The sequence below is a fragment of the Symphodus melops genome, assembly GCF_947650265.1.
Source record: "Symphodus melops genome assembly, chromosome: 11".
NCBI classification, from domain to species: domain Eukaryota; kingdom Metazoa; phylum Chordata; class Actinopteri; order Labriformes; family Labridae; genus Symphodus; species Symphodus melops.
In genome coordinates this window covers 23,429,707-23,448,461 of record NC_136701.1, presented here as the reverse complement: position 1 = coordinate 23,448,461, position 18,755 = coordinate 23,429,707, and the positions used below count along the sequence as shown (strand labels likewise).

Here is an 18,755-nt window from a genome sequence, read left to right as displayed (position 1 = left end):
AGCCAATCATTCCAGTGTAGGAGGAAAAAAAAAAAAGAGGTATACGGAGACATGCACCATCCTACACAACCAGCGCTCAACAGGTTAGAGGTGAGATGGAGGATGTACTGTGACAGGAACACGCTAAGTAGCATGTAGGCGGTGGTAAGCAAAGGCATTGTCTCAGATTTCTATTTGACAGTCGGAAGGCTTGGATCATGAACTGTTGAAGTTGCTGTATGAAAACTGACCATTCTGCCTGTGGTCAAACATAGTTACAGCGTGGAAATAAACACTAAAAATGGGACGTAGCCTTAAAGCACACATAGTACAAATTCTACTACTTCTATTGAGGTCTTGAAACGTATTGCACAGTGAAAGGTGTCACTTTAAGAGCTCTATACTAATCCTCTTTTTGCATTAAGGAGATTTATGTTAGGTTTGAATCCATTGTATAGCCTACATGTTAACGTTGTTACACTCTTACTCCTCTAATGCATCTTAAAAGGAACCTTTAATCCAATCCTCATCAAGTGAGACCCAGTTCTGTTGCATTGCAAAGCCTTCCAACGTCTACGTCGTACAGCAACTACAGTAGCCAGATAAACTGAAGCATAGGAAAGGCCAATCACCGTTCAGTTTTTGCTTGCAATGAAAAGCCTCAGTATCATAAAACTCTAATGTTTGTAAGGTCAGCTACTGGGACAAAATATTGATTCATTAATTAATATATTGTAGTACTAACTTATTTGATGCAATTATTAAAAAGCTGGTGCCCAATATCGATATTGAACTGGCTCTCTGAACAGATAGTGCAATACTTCCTGACTCCACAGGGTGGCGTTAATGACGGTGACGACATTGTCAGACAGTGGGGTAAAGAAATAAAGAGATAAAGTGTGGTAAGAAAAGTGATACAAACTTGAATTGAATTGAATAAAGGCAGAAATGTGGCTGTTTTATATTTCATGAATTATTCTGTGATTGTCACCTATCAACATTTGACTTCAGCTCGCTGTAAATGAAAAAACAACTCTTGTAAGAGAGTTCATGCAGGTGTAACTAACAACATTTGCTACAACCTAAGTAAACATAATTTCATCCTTGATCAATTATTAATGGAAATCGGCCATGCCACACCAAGTAAACAGTTTGGGAAGGCCGGTGGGCCCTGACATGCACTCATAATACTAAATTCATTTGAAATTGTACAGGCCATGTTGCAGGTATTGTATCATCATAAACTAGTGAGAAATGGTGAGATAAGCCAGGATTCAGTTCAGCAATCAGCATCGTAGAGGGAATTAGAGGATCCTGACTTGTCAGGCCAACGCCGCATTGCCAGACAACCAATCAATACGCAGACGGTTTGCTAGACTCGCAGCTTCTCAACCACAAAAATATTCTTATGCGGATTAACTGCTCCTTCACCCATTTTCATTTTCAGTCGAGAAGGTATTAATCTGACAGCCAAGTGAAGCCCAACAAATACTACACACTTCAAAGAAGCAGGAACTGCTTTGGAGAAACCGGGGAGGATTCAAACATATTCTCTTTTCAGTCGGAGACACATGGCTTTCCCATGGTGTTCTCGATAAAGCCCTAAAATAAAGAGTTGTATATGATGGTATGACTGAACCTTTCAGCTCATTTAAAGTTGGATCCACTGCTTAGGTTGAGTATGTCAGGGCTGAAGGAGCAAGTACAGCCTTGTATGCATTTTTATAGACCCACACATTGAATACACTGCCGTCCTCTTTTTACTGAGCAGATAACATCAATCTGTCATGCTCTCTTCATTACCATTTAATGATTTTTCTTTCAGATGCAACGATAAACACTTTGTCTCAGTCTGCCTCAAGTTCAGTTAGCGATGTCCTACATTTCACAGAAAGTCTTCCACCTCCTACACAGAGCAGTAGTGTCTTTTGGCTGTACAGCATTTGGTCTAAAGTTGGCAGATAATTACAAGAAAAGTACTACTTATAAAACACAGCACTAAAGTAAACTCATGGAGATGTGGAAATGGCCCCACACAGTCAGCATGTGACAGAAGTTGTGATGGTTGGAAGGAGAGACTGTGATTTCAGTGTAACAGTCTGTTCTTAGGTCAAACGGGAAAGAGCCATGACCTGGGAGAAGAAGCTTGGCTCCCAAGCACGGTCCTTCCATTAAAGTTATGTGGATGGATGGTGTGCAAGCACTTTGCTTTGGCTCTCTTTTGCTACACAAATTGATACGTGTGGCTCCTGCTGAATGTGATTCCTCGCTGAGTGCTTGTCAGACGTGAGTAATGGTCGGTGGGTGAGCAGAAAAAAAGATTTTTGATTGTAACCAAAACCAGAAAGAAGACATCTAAAATGTGTCCATCCTTCTTTCATTTTCGATCTTTCGTCTTTTGCAAAAAGACTCCAGTGCTGTATCAATAAAAAAAATTAATTGCTACTTAATGTTAAGAAAACTGTTGGCCGCCAGCTGCAAGAAAACCCAAATATTTGATATTGGATGATGGGGCAGCACTGTGAATAGCCAGTCAAATTTTGATTAGGGTCCAATCCACCTTAGCCACCATTGGATCTGCATGTGCTGCCCCAGTGTCACCTACAGTGAGAGAGGAGGGACATTTCATTAGAGCCTGCTCTTTAAGCTCGCACGCTCCACCACAGGGACTTCATGGAGTCTATAGAAGTCACACCACTATGGTTAAGAAGGCGCCAATTTCACAACTTTCTGGACGCCATCTCTGGATCACTCAGACAACTACCTTTGTACTTGGCACTGTTTGTTATGACCTGCCATGGTGAGGTCTGCTGCTCGGTAATATGAGTGCAAGTCTCGCTTCCTATGCCAAGTCTTTATCACTTGTATTGTTTTTAACAGGATAATAAGGTACATGAAGCTCTGTGTACATTTGCACACATTCAAAAGAGTCCAATAGTTAATGTGACTGACTGACATTAATACTAACACATTAAGGACTCTGTATTGATCCCATGATTAACATGTTAATGTTGACAGTCCTAAACAGTATTCTGTACAAGTGCAGCACCCTATTGTCAGATTCAGTATTTTTTTTTTTGTTCTAGTTGTTTGTAGAGTTTTTTTTTTCTTTAAAATATTCAGAGTCTTTGAACGTCTCCGCACACTTTCTTCAAATCAGAGCGCGAGAGGACACAGAGTGAACCGGATACAAAGTCTGTCAGATCAGAGGCTGTTAGCGAGCAGGGGGCGGTTTGTCCTACTTGCTGGATATTGTTTTAGTGTGTGTGTGAAATTAATTGTATTCAGAAAGTAGCATGAAACAGATCTACACTTCCTTTCAGAGAGTATTTTGAGGAAGAGACGCCTGAAATAAAACAAACTCTACATTTCATCCTCGTCTTTGTTGTGTGCTTACATAAGCGTTTTATAATTCCAAATGTGATCCTTGCTCTTGTGAAATGTTTGCTTTTTCTGTTTCCTGGCCATGTATTCTATAAAAGTGATCTGTTATGGACAGGGTCGAGTAAAGACTCATAGTGTAAGTCATAATAAACGCTACTCACAGCCAAATCTCCCCACAGAAATACAAGATTTCAGAGGGCCAAACTGCAGAGAGCCTTGGCTCGCAGCGAAAAGTAGCTCGCGAATACATACCTTTCCTCCAAATGTTCTTTATGAGTCAGGAAAGCCCTGAGTTCACTCTGAGCATCCTCTTTTAAGTCTTCATCAAGGCAATGTTTGCTGCCAATTCTTACTGTTAGAAATGCTCAACAGCCTCTCTGGGTAAAAGACTCCATTTCTGGTGCCAACTGGCCAATTTCTGCTTCCGTTCCGTTTTTCATATTGGTAGAAAACAGAACCTGACAACTAGATCAGGAGCTCACCGGCTCCAAGGAATATTTAACCAAAAAGGGTAACAGTACTGTAACACTGATCAAACAAGTGGAATATGTGTTTTGAACGCTTGCTATTACTTCTTGGAATATGTGTTTTGAACGCTTGCTATTACTTCTTGGATCGAACAGGAACCTTTTATTACTGGCTGTAAACCCAGCAGGCGTTCGCTCCTGAAGCAACTTTTACAGGATGCCGTCGACCCAAAGGTGTAAAGCACCAGGTGTGCAGTGTGAGCCAGCATGAGTCTGTAAAGGCTCGACATGGTATTAAACAATTGTTGCCAGGAAACAAGATGCACCATTATACAATGTGAAAAAACCCACCAGTGTGTATTTATATATTTTTTTTCCATTACAGTTTCTAAGTCAATCAGGAAAAGTAAATAATATATATATATATATATATATATATATATATATATACATACACTGTTCTGAATAAGAGCTATGAACAACCCTAAAAGTCATTAACTAGGCTACAGAGTTCCACCTAAATCATTTCCAGTCTCCTGTCATGTCCATCAGTTTTTTGCATTCAAGATTTTTCAAACTTTATTTAAGATAGAACCAAGAACGATATCAACCAATATGTCGTTATCAGATTTTTGTCATCACTGGTATTGACATATCAGTCGGGCCCTTATCTTTAGTCAACCTGCTCACTATTGTTAGCAAAATCAATTATTTCATTGTTTTCCTTTTCCGATGTGTAAAGAAAAGAAGGTCTTTGTTGGAGAAAATTATTTTTCATTGAAAGCTGATAGGCCCCATTCATAGGTGGTGTTTGTGAAGTAGAAACACGCTACGTAATAAATGCTGAGTAATGTTGAGGTAAAATCCTAAAATAGCCAAGAAAGGGATTCCTCCTTGTCTTCCTTTTTACACACAGATTTAAAATGAGACACTCGTTGAAATTAAGCCGTACTTCACAGACGTGTAATCTGCAATTTCAGGACAAGGGTTCGACCCATTGTTCTTTAGCAGGTACGAGTTTCCTCCACAACCTCCAACTGAGGACACAAAGAAAATGAGACGGTGCGTTATTGTGCTGCAGTTGTCTGGCGTCAGTGCAGAAAATATCAGTCAAGACAGATTTACAATAGAAGAGACAAAAGACGGCAACCGAGCACAGGGGAGGTGATCCGGTTCTATGGGACACAGTGCAACAGCCTGAAGGCTCTCATCAGGAGCAAATTCTGTGAAATGTAATACAAGCCGGAGTGTTATGTAAAATGAAAGATGGGAGAGCCCGGATCACTCAAGCCCTCGATGGCTGATGCATACCTGCATTGTATTCAGAAGGGCATTCATTTCCCCTCAGATGATTACAGCGGAACACCAGCTGTATTGTTTATTTGGTTGAAAGCACAAATGATATGCATTGATTCCTTATTCATTCATTGTTGAACTCGGCATTGTATCAATGAATGCAGGCAAAATGGGCCCAATTACAGCGCGCGATGCCTCACCGCGACACCGCGGCGGAGCAAGATGATGAAGGCCTCAAACTGAGAGGAAAAGAGCAATCAAAGGCCACTTGTTGTCTTTTGTAAATTCAAAAAGGGGAAATGGAAAACATTTCTCGCTGCAGCTGACAATGGTTCTGTCGGGTCTGCAGATTCAATTAGTCAGCCACGCGCTTTTAGTCGGGCTTCCACGTTTTCAGACGACAGACGTGTTCTTGTGTCCTTTAAGTCACCCATTACTTGACGACTGAAAATACACGTCCGTTTATCAGGAGCTGATCCAGTAAAACACTTAGGAATGACATTTGAAGAGTGTATTTAGTCACGCTTTCTTGAATGGTCTCAAAGATTTTAATGATAAAACTTCAAGTAATAAAGAAAGCTGGTGCTATTTTTTAGATTATATTAATACAGACCATTGAGTGCTGCGACTCTCATCAACACCACTCAACACTTTGATTTAAAGATGTGGCTCAATCACATTCAACATTTTAATCATCCTCACTTCACTATTACCCAGTTCTTCTGTTATGCAGACAATTGTAATCCCATTTTTTTTTCCCCCAATGACTTCCACTTAACTCCATGTTTATTGCTGCCAAGCTAACATCAAATAAACTCAACTCCCTGAAAACGAGGGGGATTACGCTCTTGAGCCGAGGCACTGCTTTTAATTTAAACGTGCGGGTGCGGAGTTAACTGACGGCGTGTTAAAAACGGAGACGAAGCAGCAAAGCGGAGACAACTGGTGGATAAAAACGGCGAGTCTGTTCGAGTATGACTTGAAGGCGTCGTTGAGCTCGTTACGTTTTTCACTGTGACAATATGGACTGATGTGAATAAATCAAGCTAACGGGCTAACAAGCAGGACGTTGGACTGGAGGGTGACGAAACAGGTCGTCTTTTTTTAATACGACTTTAAAACCAATAAAGACTTCTCCTGACTGATGCAAAAAAAAGGGGTTGGGATATAACCGTTTCATAATTCCATCAAGCATCGAGTGATGGAGTGTGATTAAATACATCCATCATGCACAGTGTGGAATTGATTACATGTGTTTTTTTTATGATTTCAAGTATTTATGGTACAACAGGAGCTGTAATCAGATTTATGTGGTTGTAATATATTTGTCCCTTTCACGACGTACATTCATGTGGGTGCATTTTTTTCTTATATAACTGGATTTTCTGTTTGGTTTTGGCTTGTGATCATATACGTGTGTGTGTGTGTGTGTGTGTGTGTGTGTGTGTGTGTGTAATCCCAGTTGTCAGTGTTTGGTCAGGACTGCTTCCATGTGTCGGAGGCTCGGGGCACATCCACCTGCCTCAGGCTGCTCTCTGATGTTGCCCCGGCTCATCCTTGTGCTTCACCAGCGACGGGCCACGGTTCTTTTTTTCCTTTCATTGTTTCTCCATGAGAGAGGATGAAAGAAAACAGTGGTTGTGTTCAAAACTATTTTCTTCTTAAAAAGGGTGGATGTCAGATTCTAGAATGAGACGGGCTGCGGATGAAATGGGTTCAACAGTTCGGCTGGAGTTTGCCACGTTCAACCCACCAATCTTACATAATGAGATTATGTTCAAGTTTGTTAAAGTTGGCACTGAGAGCACTTTGGTTTGGTTAAAAAAAACTTTCAGATAGGAGGACGGGTAAGAGGAGTTTGGCTGTTGCCATTTCTGAAAAAGGCGAAACTATGAAATCATGCGGCAACAAAGAATATATGGTCATATAGTACAAACAGTGTGGGGGTCAAAAAGTACTTCCACAAATCTGGCGTACGCCATCTTCTTCTGGTTAAACTGGAATTGTTTAGTTACTAAATTGTAAGTGACCATGACTTGTTGCTGATGCAAGGCATTCTTACTTTGGTTTGTTGAGGTTAAGAAATATAACGGATGACTTTTACCCTGCAGCGTCAAAAGTATTAACCAACGACATCTGGACCAGGCCAAGTCACATGACCTCCGTCCACCAAATCTTGAAACAAGTGAGAAAAGAACCAACAGGTTACTACTGTAGGATGGTTACAGGTGATTTGGATTCATCTAACCTGATTCTGTGCAAACACTATCTGTCATTCTAACAGTCACTGTCTTGACGAAGCTTTTTGACCAATCATGAGCCGTGGTGATTCTGTAATGCAGACAGACAGAAGAGACACGCATTACTGAGTGAGAGATGAGTGACATGTTGAGGAACAGTGCTGTACACTATGTTCCTCTGAAAAGCCAGATCGAGATACAAAAGCACTTCAAATAACTTCCATGAGATTGAGAGACTCACAAGAGGCCGATTAAAAAAATAATAAAGAGATGCTCCCTAATAGATGCCGACACGTCCCTGACCATTAAAGTTTTGGTCAAGCTCCAAAAAACGGCCAGCGTCTCTCTGACTCCAGGACCCGTGTTAGTAACACAGGCTTTTAGTTTTAGGAGTCTGTAGTGTCCAAACCCAAGCGGAGAAATCCCAAATGACATCATCAGGGATATTTTCTCAGGCTTGACAAAGCTCCTTCAGGGCCCGCACAAGACATGCTGCTCTTAAGTTTTCCCCAGTCTGAGTGGCAGCGACCATAGGAAGAGGGGAGTGCGTCATTTCACTGGTGAGCCGTTTAATTGTCTGGCTGATGTTTGTGTACAAAGCGAAGCTTGCCATGACGTGAAGCATGTTGATCAATTCAAAGCCTTTCATGTGATTTCTACAACTTGTCTGCATCTTATGGTAGCACACACTCGCTCAGGGGCCTCACCAGCAACACGACTCCTACAAAGTGATGTTTGGAAAATATTTGCATTCACCTCGTTGGCCTTTTGTGCATCAACACTATGTAAATGGGATCATAAATATTCAAAAATATCCGTCGAATTTGACTCATTTCGCGCGTTGCGTAGCCAGATTGTGGAAGTGAACAGCTCAATTATTCGACTCCAAAGCCGGTGGGCTGCTTTCAGAATGGCAGATTGCGGCCCACGCCCACCCCCTCAACGCCCCCTCCCCGTCCCCTCCAGAGATTTGGAATCGGAGGGTGCTGACTTGACATCCCATCGGTTGGCAGCACAGTAACAAGTAGGCCGTAAACCTTTTTTCTCTCTTTGATTACACTAAGTGCACAGAGGCCAGATGCGACCCAGCCCAAGTCATCTGTGGGCCCAGGTCATGAGGAGGAGGAGGAGTGGAGGGGGGGTCACTTAGGGTCCCCTCCCTTCAGAAATAAAGCCATTGTTCTTTATTAAGGCCGAGAGGCTGCGGGGGGGAGGGGGAGGGGGGGGGTCCAGAAGGAGAACAAGTCCATTTCCACACCTGTTTTCATCTCCAGGGCTCCTACCGGCTTGACTCGGAGCCAAAGCTCGCAGTACGGGGATCCAACTGAGCCTGAAACAGGTTTTCTTTGTACGTGTAGCTGCCTGTGGGCGGTGTTTTGTGCCAGTTCACTTTGATAAGAGAAACAGTCATTTTCAGAACAAGTCTGAACAGAAAACAAGTCAGTTAATTGTTTTTTGTTTGTTTTTTAAAAAGTTGATAAAAAGAAGAATTGGGATCATTTTGGAAGCCTGAAGCTGCAAAGAAAATCTGCAGCTCTTTAGTTCCCTTACTGCACACGGAAGGACAAATCATCTCCTCTTTCAGACGCGACAGATATTAGTGAACACCTGCACTAACAGATAACAAAACGATGAAAAAAAGAGTGTGATTAATGATTAATACGGATGTCTCAACTGAGGCCGAAAAATCTTTTTTTCCTCTACACTTTAAATCTGTGCTGCTCAAACTGTCATGACGTGAAAGTGTGAGTTCAGGGCGCCTGCGAGGGGACGTGGAGGTACGGGTGGGTGCATGAAGGAAAACGTTTTTGAACCCCGGCCTTAAGTTGAGAAAAAAAAAAACATGTTAGGCTAACTCACATGGCTAACTGTATTTAAAGCATCGTGACACACTGATGCCCTGTTTTTTTTAACAAACAGTTCATGTAATTATTCTCACATCTCTGTGATGTGTGCAGCAACATGACTCCATCACTTCCTGGATGCAGGCAGGTCTGAGGAGTGAGTTCAGCACGACGAGAAATGTGGAGACGTCTCCGAGAGCGATTAGAGGAATCATCTCACTCCTTTTTTTGGCCTGAATTTTGTGAGTTCAGTTCATCATAAGTTGCATCATGTAGTCTTGAGCGGTTCACACAGAGCATCATATTAACATGAGAACACGGCTACACTTCCGTTTCGTGTACTGCTTTTTTTTCTTCTTTTTTTCTTTAAGCTGCTGCGATGTGTTTTTCTACCCAAATAATTGTGAAGGCCTTTTCACTGTTGCATCACTGGAACTTAAAGACAGAGCGTGAAGCAGTGGATCTGCTACTCAAAGAGCACCGTGCTCGTCAGTTCATCACAACCAGCACGTGAGGCTCACTTCTCAATAGCTGTTTCACATGATTATTGTTGAGAGTTAATGTCAACATGATGTATTGCCTTCTCCTTTTACGCCTTTTTAAACCCCATGAAGTGAGATTTTTCTGACACACCTGAAAAGAATTGATAGTAAAGCCACAGTGAGGAAAAAAGCATCTACCATCATTTTTTTTTTTTTTTTGAAGAGAAGCAATGAATCTCCTGTAAGAGCTCAACAGGCTCTAAGGAGGCAGGGGACGAGGCGGCAGCACGGAGATCACATCTGAAATGAGCTGTCACATGGAGGGCCAGGATGTAAACAATCACACACAGATTCATGGGGAATTTAAATGCAAACTGCAGCCTGAACTCTTGACTTCAGATATCACACCCTGCCGTATATTTGATCCTTCTCACTCCTGTTTCTCAGAGTATGATGTCGACAGTGTCCAACAGGATCCTTCACTCGATCACAAGGAGACTAGAAAGCTTTTGAATCAGTCACACGTTTCCTTTGGATCTTACCATCACTAAACAGCTGGAGACTGAAAGAGGAAACTGGGACCTCAGGTGTCAAAATGTTGGATAACTCCATCATTGTTTTGAACCTATAAAATCTCAGATATTTTAATGATGGGGTTCATCAAAAAGAACCAAAGCTTCAAAAGAGAGGAAGAACTCCATCCAAAGGATAAATCAATGTCAACATGTTTGTACAACGTAAACTGCGTTCAGGAGTTTAAATGATTTTTACAATCAAGACACGACCCAGTCAGTCTATGACTTGTATTTTTGTTGCTGCGATTTAAAAAATAGGTATCAACAGCAGGGCCCGACCGATATGGGATCTGTGGGGCCGATACTGATAAAGATAACCGATCAATCAGCCGATAGATATTCATTATATTGATTAGTGGACAATATATTACAATGACCAGACACTCCACTGGAAAGTAACTGAGCATGTACGTGCTTCACCGCCTGACACACTGGAGTGCTGATGCTTTCAGTAATCCATATAGCGCCCTCTGCTGGTGACAACCTGAACGCAAATGCTGTTGAGTAAATGTGCTAATATTGGTGCATATCTGCGATACAATGAGCCGATATCGATAGCTGCTGCGTAGGCTCGTAACAGCCGATATTATCAGCTGGCTGATTAATCGCTCGAACTCTAATCCATCCCGTTTGATTTGAACTAGAATCGTTTCACAGTTTAAAATCCTCATGACTCTTAAAAACTAGTGACATGTAAAAATCTTAACTGTACAGTGTTCTGCATCTCAGTCGACAACGAAGGTTTTCAATAATGTAACATGAACCAACATGCAGAAACAAGCTGGTGGGGGATCTCCTTCAGTCCAGTCTCTAAAAGAAAAACCTGAACCTGCGTGCTGAAACAAGCAGTTCATGATCATCTCCTAATATGTCGGAAGAGCTGGAACGTTTCTCGTGCTCTCATCTCGCTGAACAAAGATACGAAAACTACATCAGAAGCTGAGCTCAAACACACAGAAACACTGAGGAGTCATGTCATGTCTACCTGGATGAGCTTAACATGGGGAACACACACTCAGCTTTCTTGCCCTCACACACACACACACACACACACACACAGCCCCTGTCCTTACCTGCACTATCGCAGCATTACATAACTGCAGAAAAATGAACGACGCAGAGATGCCTCGCACCACGACTGATGGATTGCCCAAGCGAGCGCTCAAGTCTCAGCATGCTTGTGGTCAGAGTGTGCTGCGTGAGCACTCTTTATACCTGTAAAGAGCCCTGCCACTGAAGTTCCAGGTGTTCTATCTACTTTGCTGCATGACCAAAATCTTTACACAGAAGAGCAGACAGATAACTTTTCTCTAACATACCACCCTGCATGTGTTTTGTTACCCAACATAAACCTTCGCAGATCTCGGGTGCTTTCTCAGCGTCAGTCTATTTGATCTTTTTTTTTTAAAGATTCAACAGCAGAGTGACTTCACTTCACAAAAAAAAACCTTTACAGTGTATCTAAAAATGTACTTTTTAAATGTAATTTCAAACTTCGACAATTTGCAGAAGCCAAACTCACGACTGTAAAAACAGCGTTATGAAAAGTCCTCACTCAGTTTTTAATACATCTAAGTGTGTGCTTGTATTGTTTGTTTGAATTCAATCCAATAAATGTTATTCAAAAAACTTGATTCGTCTCCGGTGGGGGCATTCACAATTTTGAAGTGAATGGTGTTTTGTTTTTTTTAAATGACAGAATTTTCGGATGCCACCTGATGTTCGGTCAGTCTCCGCTCTGTCACAACATACATCATTTGTTTAACACAACATACATCGAATCATCTCGAGCTGTCGCAAGTGAATATGTGAGTGGACAGCAGGAACTCTTCCGTCCATGCATTAAACCTTTGGGTGTTCACACACAAGGATGCACGGAGCCACCACCGGGCGGTCGGGGGTTCGATCCCTAGCTACACGCCCTTGGGCCAGAGACACTTAATCCCGAATAGCTCCCACTGCTTTGTCGACGGCTTATAAATGTGAATGAATGGGATTGTTAAACTGATGGCTACTTTAGACCTCGGCCATCAGTGAGTGAATGTGTGACCTGCTGTGTTCGAACGGTCTCCATAGAACTTGACGAGAAAGACGCTAGACGAGCTCAAGGCCAGTTAACATCACTTTCGTTGCCTAAGTATGGAGAAAGGTGTCCATCAAAGCTCTGGGAAGGATGCCTGTAGCTTTAAAAGAAGTCTGACATTACCAACGTTTATTTCTCTATATATGTGAAATACAAGCACTGTGTCAAATAATTAAGAGTCCATTTTAATACTTATGCATGGTAATTTTCTACTTCCACTTCGGGTCACTTGAAATCCCATATATTCTGCATGACTGACAAAAACTAATCAGTTATTAAGTTACATCCAAAGGATGAGCATTATCTGCGGGATGTATCCACTCTGTATCGCTTGAAACAAGAGCCATAGTTGGATGCATTGAACTGTGAATGCTTTCTCATAAATCCATTTCATTTGCAGCACTTGTGATTTGATATGCTACAGCTTGCCTGCCTTGTCTGCCAAAACCAAACTTATAGTTTGCAGAAATTAATTAATGCAGCCTTCTCTTAGCCTGACTGCAGTGCACGGCTCACCCTCACAGCACCAACTTCCATCTATTTGTATTGAGAGAGAGAGAGAGACGCACACAAAAAGAGCTTGCCTGCAATGCTTAGCACGATGTGAGCCTACAGTATCCACAGGAGGTAAATAATTAATATGCTTTGTGCAAGCTTTGCCCTGAGCTTTGTTTGAAATCAGTGGAGCCATTTCCATGAAGGTAAAGCAAAGCAGCAGTGCCCCACTGTCCAAAGAACAACAGAGCCTTGTTTGGTTTGCTGGGCTTCACAGGACTGTTCAATCTGACTCGTCGCATGAGAAACACGATGAGTGCGCGTCCATCTAAATGGATAAAACTGTGTAATGGATTAAGCCTGCTGGATAATCCACTACGTGACAAACGTCGACATCTGCCGCCCTGTCATTCACACTATTAGGAGGCTCGAACTCAGCATAAAAAGGGTTTATATTCTTAAGGAGAGTCGCCTTAACGCGTAATAACTTTACCCTTCTAATCGTCAACGCTGAGTTGACGTCAGCTAAACGTGTGTTACCGCAACATTGCGTGAATTCACCACTAATTCTTAGTTGAATCTGTTATATAATTGCGTCCCTTATTTTACGGGTTTAGTTTCTAACAGTGCGCGCGTGCTGGTGCGCGTGCTACATCTTCATCGTATCAATGCGCAAAGATAAATAACCCCAACCGAGCTGTATAATAGTCTACAGCCCACTTCATGACTTCACACTGAGCACAAAGCCCATAAAAACTCGGACTTTACAGCCCACTGACAACACGTAACAACACTTTGTCCCATCTTTACGGGGTTGAAATAAACGCGTGTGCTCGTTCCGCAGCCCGCCAAACCCACGGACACCAACTCACTACATCCACACTCCTGTGGAAGCCAAAAGCGTGGAAATCCATGTCGCAGTTTTCACCCTCACATTATCTGTAACATTTCCGCTTCTTGGGAGCATCTGACTCAAGAGAGGGAACATTTGATGCGTACAGCACAACCCCACAAACGGTGTTCAGAAAACACCAGCCCGGAAGGCAATTGGAAAGACGAGCCAATTAGTCATCTCTTATCTGTCACCTTTAAGTGAAACCATAAAGGTGGAGGAATAACACACAGTGGTGACTAATATAACATGTTTAATTCGGCATACACCAAGAACACCAAGCAGCACTTGTTTTATTGAAATATCAACTTTAAGAGATCCCCTTTCAAGAGATCCGCGCTGAGATCGAGAGACTGTCGCTTGTGAACGAATTCAGAAAACTGAATTTTAAATGACTTAAGTGGTTTTTTTGGGGTGCTATATTGTAGCCGAATTCATACATGGGCACAGCTGAATTAATTTATCTTAAATAAGGCTCTTCTGTGAGTGAATTTTCAACTTACACCGGGTTAAATTAAATCAGCACTGTTTTTGAATGAGGTTTGCTGAGCGTGGTTCCTCAAGCAGCACGCTGCCGGAGCTGCTGCAGACAGCCTACTACTTGAACGCACCGCTGTTTCACTGTGATTTACAGCAGCTCCACATTCCGCTCTCAAACAACATGCTACAAAAAGTAACCAAGCAAGTGGAGCGACAAAACAAACACAAATGTAAGCAGGTCAAATGCATCTCCCTATGCCTCCAAACCCACCAAAGACCGCGTCATCGTCTGTATACCACATTATTGTCTCCATTTAAGAGTTGGCAGCTGTGTAGCAGGCAAAGCGATTATTAATGGTGAGCTGACCAAAGTGATGTATTCCTCGGCAGCGTATGTGTAATGCCTGTTTGTAAGACACGACACGCACACATTAATCTGCTCTTTTTTCTTCTTTTTTTCAACTTTACGGACAGTTTAGGTTTTTCTTACTCGCTCAACAACATCTCACATCCACAATGCTCTGCCGCGCACGTTCTCAATTTGCCCCGTTGATCAAAAAAAAAATACACTCCCTCATCTATATCCATGGAAATCTGAGGACAAAAGTGTGTATTTCCATAAGGTGTCAAATGAAAAGTCCTACCTTTATGAAGAGCCGCTTGAAGCATGAATAAAAAGAGAATAGTCGCGAGAGAGCCGCTGCCAGTGTTCGCCATGTTGGACACCTGCTTCAGTATGGCAGCGCGCGAGGCAGCTTCACCTATAGCTACAACGGGACTCAGTTAATGAGATGCGAGGAAGGGAGGGTACTGTTTATCATATTCATATACTTAGCCCTTTGATGCATGGTGACACGTGCCATAAATGTGTTATACTGCACACCCTCTTTCAATTGACTTCGATTTATTTTTTATTTCGAGGTTGTCAATTATTTTTGACGCTGTTGTGCTGTAGAAGTGGGGAGGTTTGTGTGTGTGTGTGTGTGTGTGTGTGTGTGTGTGTGTGTGTGTGTGTGTGTGTGTGTCACATTAGATGGAACAGTTATTGCATGTCATGCTCCAACTTGTCTTAAGCTGAACGGACATTGAAATGTTTTTTCGTTCAAATTCTAAATCAAATGTTTTATTTTTTTATTGTACAGTGCACTCTGCTCGCTGTTCACTTGTTTGTATTTAATATTCTGCTTCCATATGCAATGTTGGAATAAAACACCCCACATACTGTCAAATGTACCTATCTTGGCAGTACTGTACAGGTAATTCTCAAATTCTTCTTTTTTTTTTTTGGACGGATTTGTGCTAGTAGAAACACAAAACTTCACCAATTAATATACCCATCTGTCATCGGCAGTGTTTCAGACAGCCATGGTGAGTAATATTGTTGTCCCAAGACCCCCACCTCCCAGGTGATTTTTCACCTGTTTTAGAAAGAATAAAGTAGTGGTCTGGTTTGACGGGGCAGAAAGAGGGCAGGACCTGTGTTAGTCAGCCGGGCGAGTGTTGATCTGGAGCTGGTCATGCTCACTCTCTGAAGGAAAATCAATATTAGCTCCACCTCTTCCTCTGTTGTCTCCAACAGCAACACTCTTAACAAACAGTGGGTTACAGAGAGGAAGTTTGTCCCGACTTTGCCTCTTTTTTCCCCTGTATTTCTGTAATATTCTTATTCGTAAAACAAACAAAACACCAGGTACAAATAACGTTTCAGCTACTTAAAAGTGAAGAGTAAAACTCATTATTTTCCCACATCAGTGGAGAAATACCCTATGTCTTTTGCTTTTATTCATGCTAAATCGTGCATTTTGAAACATAATGGAATTCCAAAACTTGAACGGTGACTTTGCATTTCTCCCACCGTCGATGAGAAACATAAGATGAACAACACTGCTGAGGTACACTGTGTTTTTCTCCTGGATATTGTTTAACCAGAAGCCAGCAGATTGCTTCAAGATACTTTAATCCACAATCTCAACAGTCCACTTCATAGTCATAGCTTTGGACGCTATAGCCATGCATAATACACAAGGAAAGAATAATATGAGAATATTTAGAGGCTGGAGTTAGAATATGCGGGGTTTTTACTCATCAAGCTTACCTAATTCAATACTTAAATAGCTTTGTTTTGTTTGTTTTTTTGGGGGTTTTTTTTATCAAAGATACACATACAGTAGAAAACTGATTCAGATCCTGCAGCTTGCAAAACAAAACAAAAAATCACAACTCATACTTCAGCCAAATTCATTGTGGCACTTTATTTTATTTATAAGGACAGAAATGCAACTCTTATTTCCTAGCTGTGAAAACTATAAAGTCAAGGTTGCCTGGAAAGAAAAAAACAACAACTACATGCCATTTATAGATGTTGTGTTAAGCATTACTTAACATGACCTTATCTGTTGTCTTTATGCATTTAAATAGATTTCCTACATAATGGGGTTTTTGTGCCATCAAAATCAACGGATCTTATCAAAGCACCTGTGAGAGTATATAAACCTAATTAAATGAATAGTTGTGCCTCTTTTAGGGCTCAATCAAGCTCATCAGCATAAGGGTCAACTATTTCTATATAGTTGTTGTTAATGCCTGAAAGAGCTGCCAGGGACACATTGTTACAGATGCATCAGAGAAGAAACAAAACATAACGCTTTGTCAACAGGAGGCACTGAAAAAGACTCAAAACAAAACTTTCTCATTGGGGCTTAAAAGGTACAGCATGTAGAATTGCATGCTAAAGTTTACATTAAAGTATCAAACTTAAATTAAAAATTGAAAAATTCACTTCAATTTTAAAAAAAATGTATTGGGACAATTCAAACTAAACCCACGTCATAGCTATGTTTTAGTTGAGCACTTAAATCACTGGAAATGTTAAAAAAGCTATCAAAGTCAGAATAATCCGTAATTCTACTGTTGTAACAGGACCTGTTGTGTAGGAGGCCACCATGATGAGCTCTCATGATAGACATGAAATGTTGACAGTTGTCAGGGAAACACTCAAAGACCACTGCAGCATTAATAAAGCATTACAGGGTTAGAGGAACCTACAGATGACTGCAGTATAAAAGGCCAGTAAGAAACCTTGAAAATATTCTCTAAAGGCCTGTAAATGTAGACTTCACATCTCATGTGAAGTCTAAGTAATGGCACCCTTGCAGGTGGTTGTCATCGAAGTAATAAATGGAAACGTTCATTTATCTGGAAATATTTTGACAAGAGCAATAAACTATCTCTGACAATGGCTGTGCCACTGGAGTTGCAGTGAAGCAAATGTTGTAATTATTGGGTATGATAGGGGCAGTTGAGTTTACATAATTCCACATTTCACATAACATTTTATTTAGTACATAAACCTCCCTTTTCAAAGTACCTGAGAGAACAAATCAGTATATGCTTAAGTGCGTACGTTAAGAGAGGTAGCGAGGCCTTCCTCTCATTCAACGATGGGAACTCCGACAATGGGAAGTATTATATCAACAATTAGCTAAAAATATAAACAATTAATTAAAGACTAACATGTACGAGCCTAAATACGATAATAGTGCAGTGGTGGGAAGTGCAAAAGGATGATGAAGTAAACAGTTATCTCTACATAATAGAGTGTGCGTATGATCATTTCAATTAAATAACACATGTACAACTGAACCCTCAGTCCACCTGAGTTTGGATTCACGTTAAAAGGCGACAGTCACTGTGGTATTCCCCGGGAGTGAGTGCATAACCTCGATCCACTACCAGGTAGGAAACACTACATCAGGGCAGTGTGTTTCAGAGAGGAAAGATAAACAGCCACACACACACACACACACACGGCTCACAGAGTCCGACACAGGGAGCCAAACACCCACAGATAGCAGGGTGACTGAGTGTGGTGGTGCAGCAACCAGGAATGCAGGAGGTAGCACTGGATTCTCTCTGGCCTGTTTCTGCAGGGGGAGAGAAGTAGAGACTGCCGCTAGTGAGCCAGACAGTGCCTGTGTCACCCGTATGACAATGAGAATAGATAGGCCATGGGTTTCAATTTGGAGGTTTCCACAGTGGGTGCTTCCTTTATCGCAGGAGGGATGTTGATTCCAGAGGAGGAAAACACTCTGCTGCCTGCAGATTTTTTGATTCTCTGGACAGTAAGGTAGCCACTGTGCTGTGATCTGAGGCCAGGAGGGATTACATGATGGATGGTGGGAGTGGATAAATATTGTGGTGTAAACCCATGATGAATAAAACAGCACGCTTTAACCCTGTAAGCACCCAATATCGAAAAAAAAATTAGCAAAACATTTGTTATCCCTTAACATGTGGTTGTGCACATAGTACATCAACAAAAAAGGTGCAAAGACTTCAAATGCAAAAATGAAAAAAAATGAAAAAAAAACTGTAGCAAACCCTTCAGAGTGTTTCTATGAGATGCATGGTTTTGCAATGGTTTTAAGTAATGTAGGAAGACACAGATAGAGTCCACTGAGATGGACACCACAGGTAACAGACAGGTCAAACACTGGACTAAGAAGACCAGGGTTGACTCCTTTATGTCACTTAATGCT

At 41.6% G+C, this 18,755-nt stretch overlaps 1 protein-coding gene across 5 annotated transcripts in view; it reads right to left on the bottom strand.

Annotated features, from left to right (window-relative positions):
* cadm1a (cell adhesion molecule 1a) overlaps positions 1–14,982 on the bottom strand; it is a 352,880-nt gene extending 337,898 nt beyond the window's left edge. For all 5 annotated transcript variants that reach the window (XM_079356721.1, XM_079356723.1, XM_079356724.1 and 2 more), the window contains exon 1: positions 14,862–14,982. In XM_079356721.1, coding sequence (XP_079212847.1) covers positions 14,862–14,934 — 73 coding nt within the window. In that variant the 5' untranslated portion in view covers positions 14,935–14,982. The remainder of the gene's footprint in view (positions 1–14,861) is intronic.
* Between the last annotated feature and the right edge of the window lie 3,773 nt (positions 14,983–18,755).